Source organism: Hemicordylus capensis, chromosome 1, assembly GCF_027244095.1.
Source record: "Hemicordylus capensis ecotype Gifberg chromosome 1, rHemCap1.1.pri, whole genome shotgun sequence".
NCBI classification, from domain to species: Eukaryota; Metazoa; Chordata; class Lepidosauria; order Squamata; family Cordylidae; genus Hemicordylus; species Hemicordylus capensis.
The window spans coordinates 287,278,531-287,299,321 of NC_069657.1; the positions used below are offsets into that span (position 1 = coordinate 287,278,531).

The following is a 20,791-nucleotide window of genomic DNA, read 5'->3' on the forward strand; positions in this document are numbered from 1 at the left end:
TTTTGTTACCTGGAGGTTCCTGGGCAGCAGCCATGAAAGGCATTCATACCACTGAAACTACTTACAATCACTCCTAGGCTATGAACCCAAACCTTTAGTGGGAGTGCAGACCCATTCACAACAGGGTGAACACCACACTCTGAGCAGATGAACTATCCACCAAGTATAATCCATTTTGTCAGGAATAAACTTTAGTTTATTGGCCTTCATCCAGTCCATCACTGATGCCAAACTTTGGTTTAGCACTACTAGTATACTACAAGAATAGTAGTAGTCAGTGTTCCCTCTAAGGTGTGTGCATGTACACATGTTCACATGTTTTTTTATGTCTGCTCAGTTAATTTTAGATCCTGCTCAGGTTTAATCAGGAAGGCCCCACTCTGAATGTGCATGCGCACACACTGCCTTGATATTGTTGCCTGCTTTATGAATTTTAACTGTTTTATATTGTTTTATATTATGTTTTAATTTGTACACCGCCTGGAGATTTCTATATCAGGTGGTATATAAATTAAATAGATAGATAGATAGATAGATAGATAGATAGATAGATAGATAGATAGATAGATAAATTACTGCTACCTAGAACAAAACACATTCTGTAAACAGATGGAAAAAATTAGAGAGCACTGGTAGTAGTGTTTTTTTTTTAAAAAAGAATATATAGAAAGTATACGAAATTGACAGGAGGCTGGCAAAAGAGATTAAAGTCCTAATTAACAATTGCAATGTTTCAACAGATTTTTACATAACAACAGAATATCTCATTTAATACCTGGAACATTTAGTCATTTGGAATCTATGAAAAGACTGTAAGTATTTTTTTTTTGGTCCCTTAAAATAGCACTGAAAATATTCTCAGTTTATTTTGTAATCTGTTATAATAGTCAGTAACTGATAGAAAAATACTATTGATATTGGAAGGCTTTAGCTGTTAGTGTACCAGGAAAAAAGGCAGACATGAGCTTCATCAAAAAGTCTGCATTTGCAAGTGAGCAAGGCCTTACTGTTCTAAGCTTCTTCTATACTTTCATAGAACAATCAGTTCTATGAAATTAATTGCCAGGAAATTTAGTTCTGACAGGAAAAAGTACTTTTTCACACCATAATTAATCTATGAAATTCTCTGCCATGAGATGTGATGATGGTCACCAGCTTGGATGGTTTTGAAAGGGTCTTAGACAAATTCATGGAGGTCAGGTCTATCAATAGCTCTTAGTCTGGATAGCTGTAGGCTACCTCCAGGTTCACAGGTGGGGTGCCTATGAATACTAGTTGCATGGGGAGGCTTGCTCAACAAGTGAGGAGGCTTGCCTTCTCCTGTGTGTGGGCTTCTCAGAGACATCTGATGGACCACTGAGGGAAACGGATTGCTGGACTAGATGGGCCTTGGGTCTGATCAGCAGGAGAAAAGTAGGAAAGTGAATATTGATATATAAATAGAAATGAAAAAGCTATAGTAGCACACAATCCTTATTTGGCCATTAATGCAAATGGGAAAAGTTTAGAATACAAAAACCTGTCATAAATATTCTACTCCCAGTACTGTTCTCCAGTATCTCAGTGCAATTGCAATACAGTGGGCGGATTCGTATGATCACCACCAAGCCAGTAAGATGGGAATCAGAGGTTGTCGTAGAGCATGAATCACAACTTTGGAAAGGTCACAATTTAGCTTTGATTGGTATCTGTAAATTTCATATTTCCAGGTTTCAGGTTTTTGTATTAGTATTCTGAAACATTTTACTGTATTTCAAAGTTTGTGTCTCATGTAAATTAGGGACCTGAAAATTTGCTCATAGTAACCCTTTGCAGGGCATCTCTCAAGGACACATTTTCAAGAGGCGCAAAAGGTTGCAGAGGGAAAAGGGTATTGGCAAAAACTCTCTCTTGTGTACATGAAACCTTTCTTTGGTATGTTAGTCTGGATGCCAGCCAACAATGGAATAGGTCTTATTAATATGTATAGCAGTAGTTTCTTGTTTTATCCAGCCGTCTGGATTCAAATGCACTTCACTGTGACTGTGAAATACTGTGGCTGGCGGACTTGTTGAAGACATATGCTGAGTCTGGTAATGCCCAAGCTGCAGCTACTTGTGAATATCCAAGGAGAATCCAAGGGAGATCAGTGGCCACAATAACACCAGAAGAGCTTAATTGTGGTGAGATTTATTTAAAGGATCTAAACTTACCCTCTGAGCCCATTCGCATGACCATATGGGGATAGGCTGGAGGGGAGGCATGCTCAAACCCCATGTTTCCCAGCCCCCAGTTGGGTTTACTTACCCAGCCCCCACATGATTGGGCTGCTGTGTGCTCCATGAGGGAAGAAACCCTGAGCTAAGTCCTCCAGCAGTCCACAATGCATTCTGCAAGCAGCAGAGAGGCATCCCTCAGTATTACTGCAGCAGCTTTGCTCTGCCAGACCCTGCAAGCCACACCACTCTTTGGTAAACAGCCAAAGCCATTTTGGAAGGGCTGTATATCAATCAATCAATCAATCAGTCAATCAAATAAATAAATAAATAAAATAAACAACATGGCTGCTGGCACCCTGGAGCACTTTGAAACACAGTGGCAGTGCAGATGACCAAAAGAAAAAGATAGGAAAGCTCTCTTTGCATCCTACCTCACCCTTAAGATGGGTAGTGGACCTTGGCTACCCAGGTTCAGAGCTACTGGGTCAAGAGGACTCTCAGTACTCTGAAGGATCAGATTTTGCATTCTGCAGTGTACAGAACTTTATATGTGTGGCAATAAATCATACAAATCATCCAGTAATCATGATTATCTTTACTTATCTTTTTTCCCTTAAAAATATCCAGAATGATTTTAAATAGTTTTCTATTTGAGAGTTGCTATTTCATACTGTTACACTGAAAAAGGTAAAAAAGGAAAGATTGTGTCGTCAATTTAGTGTTGACTCCTGGTGACCACAGAACCATGTGGTTTTATTGGTAGAATACAGGAGTGGTTGACCATTGCCTTCTCCTGTGCAGTATGAGTTGATGCCTTTCAGCACCTTCCTATATTGCTGCTGCCCAATATAAAAGTTTCCCATATTCTGGGAAACACACCAGTGGGGATTTGAACCAATAGCCTCCTGCTCTCTAGGCACAAATTATTTATTCATTCATTCAATGTCTTGTTGGGAATTTTCATGTTTTGTGTGGCATCTAAGGAAATGTGAAGGACAGAAATTCTAGGCAAGCTGCCACTACTAAAGGAATGTGTATACATAAAACAATGAAAATGAAATTGAAATGGTGAAAGAAGAGATAATAGATCTGTGATTATTTGGTAGTGATCCATCAACCAAACACAGCTTGCTGCCATGCATGGTGCCCCACCACATCTCTTGTTTTTGTTGCATGCCTGGAACTACAAAAAGCCAGGGGATTGTCAGGCATCAGCAGGCCACAATGCATGGGCTGTGTCCAACTTGGTTTCTCACAGGCTTTGAAGTTTTAAGTTGTTGTTGTTTTTAATTACAAGGGACTAACAAAACAATGCCTTATCATTTTTTTTTACCCTTACAGTTCTTATTAATGGTGATGGGACCTTGTATAGTTCGAGGGAAATTTCCTTTCCATGTCAATGGAAGTTTGACATGGTACACTTTCAAAACAAGTGATTTCCCCATATATGTTCTGAGGTGAAATGGTTGCTGGGAGGACTATTTCGAGTTAGGAGCTGCACATCTGAGTTAACTCTTAAACAATGTCTTAAGAAAATGTTGCACACCATGACTTATAGTTCTTTATACTGCAGAAGTTTTTCAGTTATATTATTTTTTTTATTTACATATATATCCCGCTCTTCCTCCAAGGAGCCCAGAGCAGTGTACTACATACTTGAGTTTCTCCTCACAACAACCCTGTGAAGTAGGTTAAGCTGAGAGAGAAGTGACTGGCCCAGAGTCACCCAGCAAGTATCATGGCTGAATGGGGATTTGAACTCGGGTCTCCCCAGTCCTAGTCCAGCACTCTAACCACTACACCACGCTGGCTTAAACATCAGTAAAACATATTAAACATCGGTTTCCAAACATCATTGATTATGTGTTTCATATGATTTAGGTATGCATTGCATTTGAATTACAGCATCAGAAAGAAGTGATCTTTTATAATATATGCTATAATTAGGAGCTAAACTATCTACAACTTATTTGAAATCACAGTTTTGTAAAGAAATGTTTTCCATTTAATATGCTTTGCTGATCATACAGAAAGGCCAAGAATTACATCAGAGCCTCAGGATGTGGATGTTACCTCAGGGAATACCGTTTACTTCACTTGCAGAGCTGAAGGCAATCCCAAACCAGAAATTATTTGGCTTCGAAACAAGTAAGCTTGTATTAGAAGTGTTTCTTTGTGTATAGTATACTCATGTTAATGAGGAGTAACTATACGAGGAGCTTCTGAATTAACATCAGACTCACTGCAAAACTGTAATCATGTGTATGTGTACATATGTGCATATGCGTGTTTATACATTTCCTCTCTTTCTCTCTGATCAAAAATTATTTTAATATTCAGTTCTTTTGATTTGTTTTAATATACTTGTGATTTAAATGCGTTAGTGCTACAGATTTCTCTCTTTATAGTAATGAGCTCAGTATGAAAGCAGATTCCCGTTTAAACTTGCTTGATGATGGCACTTTGATGATTCAGAATACCCAAGAGACTGACCAAGGTATTTACCAGTGCATGGCAAAAAATATAGCAGGTGAAGTGAAAACTCAGGAAGTTACCCTGCGCTACTTTGGCTCACCAGGTATGTAAATTCCTTTTAATGCCAAATAATTACAAGTAATTGTGAACTTATTACTTTTGTTTCTATTACTCTTGTACAACATTTAATACAATGGTCAATGTCCTGACCAAACCAACCTGCACATGTGCAACCAAAAAGGTCATGCACGCAGCAATAATATCCCTGCTTCTGAAGCACAGGATTACTTTCACTGATCCCTTCTTCCCCCAGAAGTAGATCTCTAAGGGTCACTCAGCCCTTGGAGACCTACTTCCAGGTAACACAGACTGCTTCTGAGGGAAGAAGAGCTTAGTTAAAATCCCCGCAGTCCAACACCTCAGAGGTTGGGACACTATCACCGCATACATGTCTTTTTTGATTGTACACGTGCAGGTATAGTTAGAATGACAGCCACTAACATTATTTGTGTAATATATCGGTAATAACAATATTTAGGAACATAGGAAGCTGCCATATACTGAGTCAGACCATCGGTCCATCTACCTCAGCATTGTCTGCACAGACTGGCAGCAGCTTCTCCAAGGTTGCAGGCAGGAGTTGCTTTCAGCCCTATCTTAGAGATGCCAGGGAGGAAACCTGGGACCTTTACTAGTTCTGAGAAAACAAGTCTGTCCCAGTGGGCTTACAATCAAAATATCTCTTGAAAATACTGAACGTTAAAAAAAACCATGTTAAAAAAAACCTATTGAAAATAACCTACCAAATATGTTTAATGGAGATGTACTAAGAAGTCACCTGAAAACTGCAGGTCATCTGGCAGAAATAGATGTGTCACTGGTCATCATAGATTCCTAATAAACAGAGATTCCATAATAAACTTTAAAGTGCATTGAGGGAGAGGAAACGCATCCCTTCCCCATCTGCAGTAATCTCTGCAAGGGAAAAAAACACACGAATAGGGTTGTTTTTTAAAAGTACAGTCGGGAATTGTTCACCCACCCACCCCGGGCTCACCTTATCGTGTTTTAAATCTCCTGCCATCCCACTTTACAGGAAATCAACAATACTCAGGTTGAGCACTGCTGCTGTCAAATCTAATTGCTCTTTTAGTGAGTGTTTGTAGGACAATTTTAATTTCCTGACACATTTGTGGCACTTGAAAGTAATCTCAAATAGCAATCTAGGTGCTTAAGTTAATATTAAAGTATACTTCTTTTGTCCTCTTTTAGTGGCAAAACTGGCTATGATGTTTGAAGCTACTTTAGACTTGTTCTGTTTTTAACAGCTAGGCCAAGTTTTGTGATTCATCCACAAAACACAGAGGTTCTGGTTGGAGAAAGTGTCACTCTGGAATGCAGTGCCACTGGTCACCCCCAACCACGTATCACGTGGACAAAAGGTGACAGAACACCTCTGCCAAATGATCCCCGCATCACCATAACGCCATCAGGAGGGCTTTACATCCAAAATGTGAACCAAGAAGATGGTGGCGAGTATACCTGTTTTGCAACCAACAGTATAGATAGCATCCACGCAACTGCCTTTATCATAGTGCAAGGTATGTGGCATATAGCAAGAAAATCTATGGTTTGAATTCTTCCCCACCGCCACACACACACACACACAAAATCATGCAGATTTAAACTACGCAATGTGATCTTGCTCCCCAACACAAGGCAAGGTTTTCCAGGTACTCTAATAAAATTGCTGCTAATGTAGTGTGTCAATAGAGGGAGCCTAACTTTCATCCTGAGCCATGATTTTTTACTCATGCGTAGGACTTCCTACTCCCATTGGTTACATGGAGTGCAAACTCCCCACCACCACCACCCGCCTCAGTATTCCAGACCACAGAACCTACAGTAATTTAATATTTCACTTCAGGGAGTGCAGTGGTGACACTCATACCCCAAGTGTGGCACCTTGTGTGACTGCATGACTCACTGAGAATGTGAGTTGTTAGGTGGAAAAAATGAACATTTCAAACCCTACGCTAATGAGAATCCATGCTTCAACATCCCAGTTCTCAGCATTTCAGCTGAAAGGACACTCTGTGTGCTAACACAGGCCTGATAGGTGGTCAAGTGCATTCTACAGGCCAGTCTCCCACAATCCTCACATCTTTTGTTTGGTTTCTTGTCAGCTATCCTTGGATACACACTTCTTGTATACATACAAAGCCTACATCTTCTGTCCATCCAAGCCCAACACAGATGACAGTGGTTCCTTTTGCGAATGTGGTTACATTTCTGGGGGTAGCAGGAGGATTGGGGGAGCTGTGTAGTGGGCTCCTGGCATGTCCCCACAGAGCCACCTTACACATGCCTCATTAGTCAGGATGTCAGCCACTGTGTTTTCTTAATAATCTACATAAAGGTTTTTTGTTGTTTTTTTAAGGACAAAAATCCAACATATTTAATATCCAGAGAACATTTCTGCTTGATTAAACAATTCCTAAGCACCCCCTAGTTTAGACTAGGGATATGCATGGAACCAGGTGGGGTGGTTCAATGGCGGGGGTGTGTGTCGCACTTTAAGGGCGAGGGAGGGTCACTTACCCCTCCCTCCGCTTTTCCTCCGCCAGCACCCGGTATTTGTAAAGTCCTACAGGGCGGCAGCATACCTCCCTGCCGTCCCATCTGCTCTCTGGCTGGAAGTAGTGGCGCACATGTGCATGCATGCCACGCTCGCGCACCAGCCCGCCCAACATGCCTGAGCATGACATACGCATGCACATGCCTGGCATTCACATGCACGCCAGCTACTTCCAGCCAGGGAGCAGATGGGGCAGCAGAGAAGTACACTGCTACTTCATAGGACTTTGCAAATACCAAGCGCTGGTGGGGGGAAAGTGGAGACAGGGGTAAGTGCACCCTCCCCCGCCCTTAAAGTGTGAAACACCCCCCCCCCGCCTTTGGACATCGAACTTCCAAGTGTTCAAACCTGTTCAGATGCCCGTAAAAAGGCCTCTGAACAGGTTTGTGGACATCACTAGTTTAGACTTTGGTTTTTATTTATTTGAAGTCCAGTGGTACCTAGGAGCTCTTACAAACATTCGGTGTTGTGGTGATCAGTTCACATATTCATAGATTAATATCTAAGATCTATAATCTAAAGCAGCTGTTCCCAACCAATGGTTCTCCAGATGTTGTTGAACAACAACAACTACTACTACTACTACTCCCATCATCCTACACTACACAACTCCCTACACTACACAATAAATTATAGCTGGGGATGATTGGGGTTGTAGTTTATCAACACCTGGAGTATGAGTTGGGAAACTCTGATCTAAAGGGCTGATATTTCATAACTCAGTGAGCTACAGATAAAATAATTTTGACTATAGTGTGTGCTCTAATTACTGAAATTATTTCTTTTCTTTTATATAGCTGTACCTCAATTTACTGTGACACCTCAAGACAGAATAGTAATTGAAGGACAAACTGTTGACTTCCCTTGTGAAGCACAGGGATATCCGCAACCAGTTATTGCCTGGACTAAAGGAGGTAAGAACTTAGATTACAACCAGTTTCTAAGCCTATACGCTTCACACAATTTTGAATGGACTTATGTTGAACTAGCAGCAATTAAGCATATTTGTTTTTACTCATGATTGTCCTATTATTTTTGGTGGTGGTGGTAGAAGTAGAAATGGTTCTCATTGCTGTCATTGATTTGGCATTTGTTTTTGTTTTTACACCTAAATTTAGTGCCTGACATTGGATGCTCCATGCAAGTATAACAGAGCAACTGTACTGTTATATAGAGAAGAGCTTCTTTAGCTGTGCAGGGTCAAGCACGCAGCAGGAAAAAGCAAATTTTGAGAATTTGCTCTGCCTCCCCAAGCACCCTGTGTCCCTGGAAAAATATGTCCCGGAATGTCACAGCCCTCACATATTTTCAGGTGACACAGTGTACTTCTGGAGCCAGAGGAAATCAGCCAGATTTGCTCTCCCCCACCCCCGCTCCATGTGCACAGGTGCAGCAGTAGTGGAGAAGATCTCCATAGCACTGACACATCCATACTCCATTGCTCTTACTGATTTTCTGTTTATGGATAACTCTGGATGTCAACCAGTGAATTTGGTGGTGAAGAGTTTCAGGAAAAAATTGTGTGGGATTAGGGAACCGTTGCTGCAGCAAAAATGGCTAGATCATAAGCAAGAGTTTATTCCATTGTTTTAACTATACTCTAGGGCTATTCACATGACTGGGAGGTGGGGAGGGCGGGTGGGGTGGGGAAAGCTGTAGGGATGTGCACAGAACTGGGTGGGGGTGCCTCAAGGGGGTAGGGGGTGCCACTTTAAGGGCGGGGGAGGGTGCACTTACCCCTCCCCCCGCTTTTCCTCCGCCGGTGCTTGTTTTCCATAAAAGCGGACGGGGTGCCAGTGTACCTCCCTGCTGCCCCTTTCCCCTCTTCGGCTGGAAGTGGCCGGAAGTAAGAAGTGCACGTGTGCCCGTTGTGTGCGCCCGCCTGTCTGACTTACATGCACGCGATGTGCGCACACACACTTGGTACTTCCGGCTGAAGAGGGAGAAGGGGCGGCAGGGAGGTACACTACTGCCCTGAAGGCTTTTATGTAAAACGAACGTCGGCATGGTGAAAGCGGGGGGAGGGGCAAGTGCATCCTCCCCACCCTTAAAGTGGCACCCCCCCTGGCTTTGAAGTTCGAACCCCCCGGTGTTCGAACCTGTTCGGAGGCCCATAAAAGGGCTTCCGGACAGGTTCATGCACATCCCTAGAAGGCTGTGCAGTACTTACCTTCCCCGGAGACGAACTCCTTGCTCACCTTGCCCAAGAGCCATGGGGCTTGCCAGAGGCCGGGACAAAGCATCCCAGTCTCCAGGAATCCCACAATGCGCTGCAGGCCAAGTGTGGTGCACTGGGGACTCCCCCTGTCAAACAGGCACTCTAGCTCCCATCTCTGTGTCTGCTCGGGTTGCAAGCAGCCCGAGCAAGCATGTGATCCTGGCACTGGGGTTAAGGGTGTGCTTGCGCAGCTAAGAGCAGGGGCAATAGACAGGGTTAGGCTGGGTGGGAGCTCTGAGATCAGGAGCAATCCTAGAGCTCTACACAAGCAACCTAACCTAGGCTGAGCTACCCTAGCCTGGGTTAGGCTGCTCGTGAGAAGAATCTTTCTTTATACTTCAGACTTCACTATGAATTCCGTACTCCTGCTCCATCCCTTTTCTAGCTTACCTTACCCAACCACAAGGATTCCTACTCTCAACATGGCACAAATCAGCATTAGTGCTCCCTCTACCAATTTTTCTTTTTAATGATTCAGCATTCCAAGATCGTTAGCTAATCAAATCACTTCAGCTCCTGAATAAATAACTGTCAAGTAGTTGAAACCTAGAACATGAAACTCATAAACTACTTTCAGTGCATTTTGTTACGTTCTTTCTAATTCTATTTTTGTCTCTATTTTCACACTATGATTGTAGTTTTGGTTAGTATTGCTTTTTGTTATTTATCTGTTAAAATTGTATTGTAAGGTACTTTAACTGTAGGAGAAAGAGAAATTTAACAATATAGTGTGAGTGTGTGTGTATACACACACACATACACACACACATTCCGACATCACACAAAACTAGAGTTATAGGTGGCCGGGGTTCCCTTAACTGTATGTCTGAATGCATGATACTGTTTTTTGGACCCTAACACAAATTGAGGTTTCAGTCACCAAACTCCAATTTGAACCCTTGGTTTGAAGTGAGGTTCGCAGCTTGTGCCTCTGGTTTGCAGCTGCCTCCGTTATGTTTGAATGCAGAACTGGAGGCAGCCTTTCCTGTAACTGGAGTTGAGGGAAGAAAGCAGTTTCCGTGGTCCTTTTCTTTCCAAAAGGGGCCCAAGACAAGAGCAGCCAGTTTGGCCCTCCCTGTGTTGAAAAGACACGAGCAAGGAAAGCTCGTCATATGCTTCTGTAATTTGTAGATCTCCTCCGCTTTGTTCTGGCAGCAAGAGAAAAGCTGGAATACAAAACCAGCAAGAGACGAGAGTCAGGGGCTGTTCAGATGATACTTTCAATGTGTGATAAGTGTCCTCTACCCATGTACAAATGATCATCTGACTGAAAAACCATACATTCTCTACCCTATATTTAAATACTAGTTGTGGATTTAGAATGTAGGGTAGTCACTATCATGTGATTAGATAATCATTTGAATGGGAATATGGTATTAACCCTCCTTAACCATAATGTTTGAATTGTAAACAGGATGCCCAGGATTGGCGCATCCAGTTATGTGGGCAGGACTTACTTTTGACACCATTTTTTTCCTCCTTGCCTGAGGTGGAGAGTTGTGAGAGAGTTCTTTTAATTTCTGCCATGCTAACTGACATAGCTGGAATAAGTGCGGCTTACAAGACAAGTGTGCTGTTTACAGGTTTCACCTACTTTCTGATATAATATAAATGTGAAAAACTATGTGTGCCTGCATGTTTGAGTTTCCCCCTAAAAAGGGTTGTTGTTGTTTTTTGCTCTGACAAGAAAAAAAGGGGTGGTTTTACCCACCAAGCTTCAAGGGTCACCCCTGGTCCCTTGTCTCCACTCCCTCACCTTCCAGAGACCTTTTTACAGCCTCTTCGGTCATTTCTCTCTCTCTGCTGGGGTCTGACAGAGCATTTTGTCCAGGACGATCCCAGTCAAGTTGGGGGTGAAGGATTGATACAGAGATGTTACCAGAGGAGAGAACTCAAGGTGGAGTGGGAGGAGCCAGAACACCAGGCAGGTCCCTTAAGACTGTTACCCCGCTCCCTTCCCTTCTCTTCCTCACCTTCCAGCACTCCATTTACAACTGCAAAACTGTGTCTTTTCATTCTCCAGCAGAAATCTGGGGTTGTGGACTTGGAAACTGTGAGGATCCTTTCCTATAAAAGGGTTTCCCCCATTTTGGAGCTCAATCTAATCTAATCTAATCTAATCTAATCTAAAGATGCCTAAGCCTCACTCACTCACTGATATGAAACTTCCAGACTAAGGCACAAAAGATAGAAAAATCTATTTAGTTTTTGCAGGAAGGTTCCAGACCTTACCCAGACTACATTAACAAACAAACAAAAAACCCAAAAATGAATTACTTTCCCAGAAAATGCAGGGGAACTCTCCCATTGAAAAACATGTACAATGAAACTTCATAGAGATAGGAAAGGCTAGAGCCACAGAGAGATAAGAGGTTGATATTTGGAAGAGTGTTTGCAAACTGGAAGCCCTTTTACTAATAGGTATACCTGGAATGCACCTTGAGATCTCCAGATATGCCCATTTAATCTGTGTACTTCAAGCCATCAGGTAGTTCTGGATGTCTTCATCTATATATATAATTCTCCTGGGTGTGCCCAGGAAAAATGCGTCCTGGCAGCCCAGCTGATTGGTTGGGCTGCGGGGGTGCCTGATTGGTCCTGGCGCACACCCAGGAGAATTCGCTGGCTGGGCGGCTGCAGAGGCAAGGTGGCGGGCCCGGCGCGGCAACGGGCCCAGGGCCGCGGCGGCGGGGCCCAGCAAGGTGGCGGGCCCAGCGAGGCAGCGGCAGGGCCCAGTGAAGCGGCGGGCCATGGCGGCGGGCCCAGAGAGGCGGCGGCGGCGGGCCCGGCCACGAGGCGGGGCAAGGCGGTGGGCCCAGCGTGGCGGCAGCGGGGTGAGGTGGCGGGCCCAGCGAGGCGGTGGCGGCAGGGCGAGGCGGCAGGGCCCAACAAGGTGGCGGGGCAAGGCGACGGGGCCCAGCGAGGTGGCGGGCCGCGGCGGTGGGCCCAGCGAGGCGGTGGGGGGCCTGGCCGCGAGGGCGGGGGAGGGGGCCTGACCCAGGATGACGGTGGCGAAGGTGAGCTGGGCCCAACTAGAGGCACAGATGCTCTGTGCCCGGGCCCACTAGTAGAAGACAAAGGAGCCAAAGCCCAGTTCTGATTTGGAAAAGAATTGCATCTCAACAGCTGACCACTGTGCATGACTCTATCATCTTATGTACGTGTATCTATGGGAAGGCGCTGTGTTTGAAGCAGGAAACACAACAAAAGTTTCCTGTGAACCATAGAGAGAGAGGAGTGATAGGATTGCATCTGTGAAAGGTAGGGATGTGTGTGGAACTGGGCGGGGATGGCTTGAGGGGGTGGGGTGTCTCGCTTTAAGGGTGAAGGAGGGTGCACCTACCCCTCCTCCCACTTCCACCCCGCCTGTGCTTGGTTTTGGTAAAAGCCTTCAGGGCGGCAGTGTATCTCCCTGCCTCCCCTTCCTCTGAGGTACATGTGCGCAATTGCAATGTGTGCCCGTGTGCCTGATACTTCCAGCCACTTCTGGCTGAAGAGTAAAAAGGGGTGACGGAGGTACATTGCCACCCCAAAGGCTTTTACCAAAACCGAGCGCTGGTGGAAGGAAAGCGGAGGGGGGGAGTGCACCCTCCCCCGCCCTTAAAGCAAGATACCACACACACCCCGCCGCCTTCAAACCTTGAACCCACCCAGTGTTTGAACCTGTTCGGAGGCCTGTAAAAGGGCCTCCGAACAGGTTCGTGCACATCCCTGAAAGGAAAGTACAGTAGGATTTTAAATACCTGATTGGAAGAATGCACCCCACCCATATTGGTCTGTTCATCTGAATCTGTTTAACAAGTGGGTATAAAAAACCACAGATATACTAAACACATGTTTAAAAGTATCATCTGAACTGGCCCTCAGACATGAGAGAAGCAACAGAAAAGCAAACTGAACACTGAGATTAAATAGTCATCAACTAAGGTCACACAGAAGTCATTGCTTGATTGATTTAACGCAATTAAGTACTGTAATTTAATTTCTTTTTCCTTTGGGGTGGGGGGCTGGCCCCTAAAGAGGAGCCTCCACTGAGCTGGACCCTACAGAAAAATAAATTACCTTTAGGGATGACTCAATTTCCCCATCCCAGTCCATTCTTTCTCTAAGGATTCTTTCTATCCATTTCACCTGCCTTCCAGATTAAGATGAAGAATTTCTAAAACTTAATTCCTGAATTTGTTCATTTACACTTGTCCCTATTTTTAAGTTTACATCAAACCCAGGGCTTTGAATCTGAACTAGAGTCAAGATGCAGTTTGCCCATACCATTAACCACCCCTCTATTTCAGCTCCTTCCTAAGCAACAACAACCTTTTCCTTTTTATTATGATTACAAATATTTATATGTTTATCAAGATCACTTGTCGTATTTCCATGTCCTTTCTGTAAGAGTGAACTTGGCAGCAGTGTGAGAGCTTTGTAGATATGGGCTTTAATATTTTGATGCATTATTTCATTTAATGAACATTTGATATGTTTCAGGCAGCCAGCTTTCTGTAGATCGGAGACACTTAGTTTTGTCATCTGGAACCCTGAGGATTTCTAGAGTGGCTTTACATGACCAAGGCCAGTATGAATGCCAAGCTGTCAACATTGTGGGATCTCAAAGAGTTGCTGTACACCTGAGTGTACAACCTAGAGGTATGTCTTCAAAACCCCAATTACATTTTTTTAAAGCTGCATTTTTGTTTAAATGTTTGAAATGAGAAGGAATTTTCTGCCATCCTGATATTAAACTTGGAATTGCTTATTCTAACATTTCTTTTTGTTGCTGGAAGGAAAAATGTAATTTTATTTTAAAGGCTCTCTTAAGCCAACATGGGTTACTAATTTTCTATTTATGGCTAACTCACATGACTAAATTTGCCATGTCATAACTATATTGATCACAGGGGCATACATACAAAAACCATGGTTTCAATATTCCATTTGCTTTTGTTATTAAAATCTCTTATTTATTTATTTATTCACTTAAAATCACATTGATCTGGTAATTTTTTCATTTGTTTTTGTTTCCCATTGCTTTCAATGGGACACCCAGCTACTCTTCTACTACTTGTAAGTACTGTGTTTCCATCCAATTGGTATAACACTTTCAGATATTCAAGGTCTTCAGTCAGTTCCAATGGGCCAGTTTTGTTCCACTGAAATAAACGGAGACAAGGACCTCATATGCAGAAAATTGCCTGATGAACTCACCCAATGGTTTTGAGAGGTGCATTGCTGTTTGCTCCCCATCAATCATTTTTGCACATGCAGGATCTTTCTTTCCCATAATTTTAACTGAGCAATCTTGTTCCTTTTGAAAAGACCCTGAATGTTGGAAAAAACCTGTTGGTTGGCAAACAGCAACCCACAATGATAACTTTCTGAATGAGTTCTAAATTAAACAAATTATGATATTTGGTGCCTTTTCATAACTGGCATTTATTTTATTTATAGTGGAATGAAACAAATGAGCCTATCAACGATATGATATTATGAGCATATGAAGCATCTGTAATATCTTCATACTGCATGATGCAGTAGTTCTAAATAGTGACATGGGCCAAAATCCAGACTAACAATGCACACATGGAGCTCTCACTGTGGCATAATTTCATTGATCTTTCTTTCCCCCATATCCAAATGTGACTCCCCAAAATATGTCCCTGATTTTTTTTGGGATTTACAATCATTTATGAAAGAAGGGGAGACTGGTGAAAATAACACCACCCCTACCCATAGTTTGTGTGCAACATCAGTTCATACAATTCCTTAATCTAGATGTCAGCTATAGGGATGTGCATGGAACCGGTTCTGTGCAGTCCGTGGGGGGGTCGCTTTAAGAAGCTGCCTACCTGCCAACTTCTCACCCCGACACTCCCCCCCCCACTGGCCAGCGCTCTTCCAAAAAATGGGCGCGCGGGGCTGCCAGCCATTTGTGTGGCGACACTTCTCCCAGCTGCAAGGATGTACGCTGTAGCTCTACGCACCCACTTTTTGGAAGAGCGACAGTGGGGGGAAAGTGTCGGGCTGGGGGCTGGCAGTATGGCAGCGCCTTCCCTACCCCTTAAAGTGACCCCCCGCCCCTTCCAAACTGGTTCGACCGCCGGTTGCCGGAACCAGTTCAGTCCTCCTAGAATGGAGTACTGAACAGTTCTGTGCACATCCCTAGTCAGCCATTCTTTTCACCCAAGACATTTTCCTGCTTGATATGTCAGCTGCTTGTGTGACTTTTAATTTTTCAGCATTACTAAATGTTATAACTGTTAGGAACATAGAAATGGATACTTTCATCAGGAGGTATAGCAAAAGGGTGGGAAGAGGAAGGAGAACAGAAACTGAAACTACAGATAGTCTATTGAATGGTATACTTAGGGCTGACAACGTCATACCGCCCAGAGCCTCTGGATGGGGCGGGTTATAAATGGAATAAATAGAAGAAAAGCTGTAGCAGCAGTAGCTACAAGTACAACTGAGGTGTACCTCAGTTTGTCATATATAAATAGCTGCATTTATTTTCAAGATGGCTGTATTTATATTATAACGATCATTGAGGCAAACTAGGAAAATGAGACTTGGCACATCTAGAGATGGTAATGGAGAAATAATGAATCCCTTGGAATTTTTAAATTTGAATAATGTTTTTCAAACTTGTGGCTTGAAATTAAAAAGCTGCATGGAGAACCTTAGAATATAAACTGAATCCTCCAGCAATAATTTTGGATAGTTAGGAGGATTTCAGTGTAATGTGTTCTATAATTACTATTCAGTGCATGAAACTGGACCTCATCCATCAAAATATTACTTTAATTTAATATCCTACCAAAGTGCGGGCACCACCAGGGAGGCAGCGAGAGGCACCTTTAAGCATGAATTAGTAGGTGCGTAACTCTGCTCCGGCCGCACCTGCAAGCTGCTCCGAGCATAAGTGCGCCACCTAGCACTTCCTGCGGCAGGGGAACGGCTCCACCACTCATCTGGCTTCTGTGGAGCTGACCCCCACTGGTGGCCAGGTGACTGGCGGAGTTGATTCCCTACTGCGGGGAGTGCTGGGCGGCGTGCTGCTGCTCAGAGCAGCTTGCAGGTGCTGCTGGAGCGGAGGTAAGCACCTACTAATTTATGCTTAAAGGTGCCTCTCGCGCCCACCCCCATTGGCACCTGTATCAGCCGCTACTGATGGTAATAGTGCCATCAAGTGAAAAAGGTCCTGTTAGGTGAATAACCTTTTACATAACCTGAATTTTATAATTCTCATATTATTTAGGAGTTTTACTCATTTTTCATTATCTTCAATCTAACTTTATTTTAGTTACCCCTGTGTTCTCTAATGTACCAAGTGATATGACAGTAGAAGTTGGCACAAATATACAGATTCCATGCAGTTCTCAAGGAGAACCTGATCCAGTAATAACATGGAATAAGGTAATAAACTCATGCTTAATTGATGTACAAGCAGTGTATGTTGCTTAATCTTGGTAAAGTTTATTGTAGTAGTTGTATGTATGTATGTATGTATGTGTGTATTACTGCCTGCTTTTGGCAGTGCACAACAAATAAAATACAAGAACACCATTTAAAACAAACAGGTTAAAACAATTTAAAAAACAGATGCAAAACAGTTGCAACTAAAATAGTTGACAGTTGATTCTCCTCCATCTCTGAAATACTAGCTTGGCCCTTTGTTGAGTCTGTGTTACAAAGAGCATTCAGCATGCAGATACCTAAATGGAGTTTGAAAAGTTATCATAGCCTTTCCCTTCTAATAAAAGCTCTAAATTCTTTCTATCGAAAGGTTAGGCAACCCTGCCTCATATTCACAGTGCTGGACTGAAAAAGGTGCGTGAATGAATAATTCCATTGGATGATGATGTATCATCTTAAAACTGTTTAAACTGGCCAGGAAGAATAGTGATCCCATCCACAAACATGATGGTTATTTTGGCAATGCACATGAAGAAAACATGTCCATTGAGTATTTCCAAAGGAATGTCCCTCTCACCCAGTATGTGACTATATGAGCCTGAGCCACTCTTGTCACCCTAGAAGAATGAGCAAAATAAATGCTCTTCTATCTCTGTCAGTCACTCTATTGTACTTCTGATTTAGCATGTGTAATGTATTTATGGGTATCCAAATATAGTAATTACTTGTGGAGAATATAACATTTTCCTGTTCCTGGGCTATTTTAGTTGCTGCCTGGCTGCTTTGTATCTACCAATAAAACAAGCACAAGCTAGCTGAACCCGCACAGAGCATCTGTGCGCTCTTTGGGGCTGGTGGTTCCCCCCTTCCCCCCACCTACTGCCCCAGTCTCTCCTGCCTTCCCCTCACCTTCTGCCCCAGTCTTTCCTGCCCTCCCCCATCTTCTACCCCAGTCTCACTTACTGCTCCAATCTCCTGCTTTCCCCTCACTGCCCTAGTCTCCCCTGCCCTCCCCCATCTTCTGCCCCAGTCTCTCCTGCCCTCCCCATCTTCTGCCCCAGTCTCCCCTGCCCTCCCCACCATCTTCTATCCTAGTCCCTCCTGCCCTCCCCCCACCTCACACTAGTCTCACCTTCTGCTCACAGACCTGGCGCACAGCCCCCAGCCGGGCTCCTCTCACCTTTCCCTCCCTTCACTGTGGCCACGCTGTGCTGGGCTGGCCCACCGCCAGCTCCATTACCATGCCTGGCCCAGTCTTCTCTGTCCCCTCCAGCTTCTCCCTTCCTCCTCCTTGTCCACCCGCCACTGCCACCTCCATTACCATGCCCAGGCCAGTCACTTCTCTCGCCGCTGGTGTTGTAAATATGTTGGCACGGCTGACCCGACAGGATTTATGGTCCCTCCAGCTCCACTTCTGTGAGTCAAGATAGAAATTCTATAGATAAGCAAGTAGCAGCTTAGTTGCATGGATGAAAGCAAAGGATGACTCAAAAATAAAGTAGTAGAAACAAAATAAAGTCCCCTTGAAACTAAACTAGGTACCCCCCTCTATGATGTCTGAGCAATAACTGAAATAAAGAAGCAAGGAAAGAACAGAACAAGGACAGGCTGAAACAAGAAAAGTTGAACAATTATAAGCACGAGGAACACTGTCTGCGGTAGGCAACGTTGCTGACAGTACCGTCTCAGGAACAGTGTTTGCTTGATATAGGGCTCGAGATAACCGGCAGCCAATCAGGCTGTCATTACTCAGCATTTCTATTCCCTCTCCCTGGAGATCATACACCTCTGTGTCTCCCACTGAACCTTTCTCTTGAGACATCTTTTTAACACAGGTGAAATTCCAGCTTCCTCCTGATCAGTCTCCTCAGTCCTCATCTCTGCCAGCTGTTCAGATTCCCCTGTCTGCTTCTGTTCCACCTCAGCTTCAGAGCCTGTTCTCACAGCCAAATCCTCCTGCTGTGCTTCTGAGCCTGCTCTCCCAACCAAATCCTCCCACTCCTCCTCTGACTCTTCTGACGCAGAGGTCTGGGCCATGACACCTGGCTTCTCCCTTCCTCCTCCTTGTCCGTCTGCCGCCGCTGCCACCATTACCATGCCCAGGCCAGTTTCCTCTGTCCCCACCGGCTTCTCCCTTCCTCCGCCTTGTCCATCTGCCGCTGCCGCCTCCATTTCTGTGCCCGGGCCAGTCTCCTCACCACCTCCATTACCGTGCCTGGGCCAGTCTCCTCTGTCCCCGCTGGCTTCTCTCTTCCTCCGCCTCATCCGCCTGCCACCGCCGTCTCCATTTCTGTGTCCAGGCCAGTCTCCTCACCGCCTCCATTACCGTGCCCGGGCCAGTCTCCTCTGTCCCCATTGGCTTCTCCCTTCCTTCTCCTTGTCCGTTCACCGCCCCTGCCACCATTACCATGCCTGGGCCAGTTTCCTCTGTCCCCGCCGGCTTCTCACTTCCTCCTCCTCATCCGTCGACCGCCGCCTCCATTACCGTGCCCGGGCCAATCTCCTCTGTCCCCATTGGCTTCTCCCTTCCTTCTCCTTGTCCGTCCACCGCCCCTGCCACCATTACCATGCCTGGGCCAGTTTCCTCTGTCCCCGCCGGCTTCTCACTTCCTCCTCCTCATCCGTCGACCGCCGCCTCCATTACCGTGCCCGGGCTAGTCTCCTTTGCCCCACCGGCTTCTCCCTTCCTTCTCGTCCTTCCACCACCGCTGCCTCCATTACTGTGCCCGGGCCAGTCTCCTTTGTCCCTGCCGGCTTTTCCCTTCCTCCTCCTCATCCATCCACTGCCACCACCTCTATTACTGTGCCCAGGCCAGTCTTCTCATCACCTCCATTACCGTGCCCAGGCCAGCCTCCTCTATCCCTGCCGGCTTCTCCCTTCCTCCTCCTTGTCCGCCCGCTGCAACCACCTCGATTACCATGCCTGGGCCAACCTCCTCTGTCCCCACTAGCTTCTCACTTCTTCCTTCTCTTCTGCCCACTGCCGCCACCTCCATTACTGTGTTCAGAACAGTCTCCTCTGTCCCCGCCGGCTTCTCCCTTCCTCCTCCACATCCGTCCACCCCCGCCGCTTCCATTACCGTGCCCAGGCCAGTTTCCTCTGTCCTCGCCAGCTTCTCCCTTCCTCCTGCATTTTCCTCTTCGTCCGTTGCTGAGCAGCAGCTCCACCCCCGCCTTTTCTTTGGTCGCTGACAAACATCCACATACATCCCCACGCATCGGCGGCTAAGAGAATTAAATGTATAGATGCTCTAAATAGGTACTAAACTGTAAGGTTCTACACACAATTAGTGTGTAGAGCAAAAAACTGGGGTTGTGAGAAGAACCAGTTTGACCCGTTCTCCCCATAGACGATCAGGGAGCCTTCCCTGGGTGGCCAGATCAGCCGTGCAGACGATTACTGGCTCTGTCACGGAGCCAGTTTGGGCAGCAGAGTTCAGGGGCACTTTCACAAATAGCAAGTGCACGGTGCCTTTTGGGGAGCCTCCCGACACCGGCAGGCTTGCTGTAGCCTCCCAGTCAGGAGGCTACTTGTGAGTTGGTGTGGTGCAGAGCTGTGCTAGTCCGACACACAATAGTCTAACCTGCTTTTTGGCTGCTCCTGTGCCCGATATTAGTGACGTGCATGGAACCAGCTGGCCTGGTTCAGTTTGAGACTGGACCAGCCTTGAACCCAACTGGGCCAATTCGGGCCGACCCCCCCCCCTTGAATCCTCCTCTGGTTCGGTTCGGTCCGGGGGGCTTCACGAGCTTGACATTGTAAAAAAAAAAATTACCTTTACTCCCCTCGGGGGAGTTCCTGGAGGCGGCGGGGGTGGGTGTCAGTGGATGTTGCCCCTCCCTCGCCAGCCT

The 20,791-nt window shown here is 45.2% G+C and overlaps 1 protein-coding gene across 3 annotated transcripts in view; it reads left to right on the forward strand.

Moving 5' to 3' along the window:
* The window catches only part of PXDN (peroxidasin), a 136,867-nt gene that overhangs the window by 74,391 nt on the left and 41,685 nt on the right, over nt 1-20,791 (forward strand). For all 3 annotated transcript variants that reach the window (XR_008313853.1, XM_053286030.1, XM_053286032.1), the window contains 8 exons: nt 741-812; nt 1,993-2,162; nt 4,229-4,346; nt 4,607-4,776; nt 6,002-6,274; nt 8,109-8,225; nt 14,015-14,173; nt 16,827-16,939. Coding sequence is in view for 2 of the 3 variants with exons in the window: in XM_053286030.1 (XP_053142005.1) it covers nt 741-812; nt 1,993-2,162; nt 4,229-4,346; nt 4,607-4,776; nt 6,002-6,274; nt 8,109-8,225; nt 14,015-14,173; nt 16,827-16,939 (1,192 nt within the window). In the remaining variant the exon portion in view is untranslated. The remainder of the gene's footprint in view (nt 1-740; nt 813-1,992; nt 2,163-4,228; nt 4,347-4,606; nt 4,777-6,001; nt 6,275-8,108; nt 8,226-14,014; nt 14,174-16,826; nt 16,940-20,791) is intronic.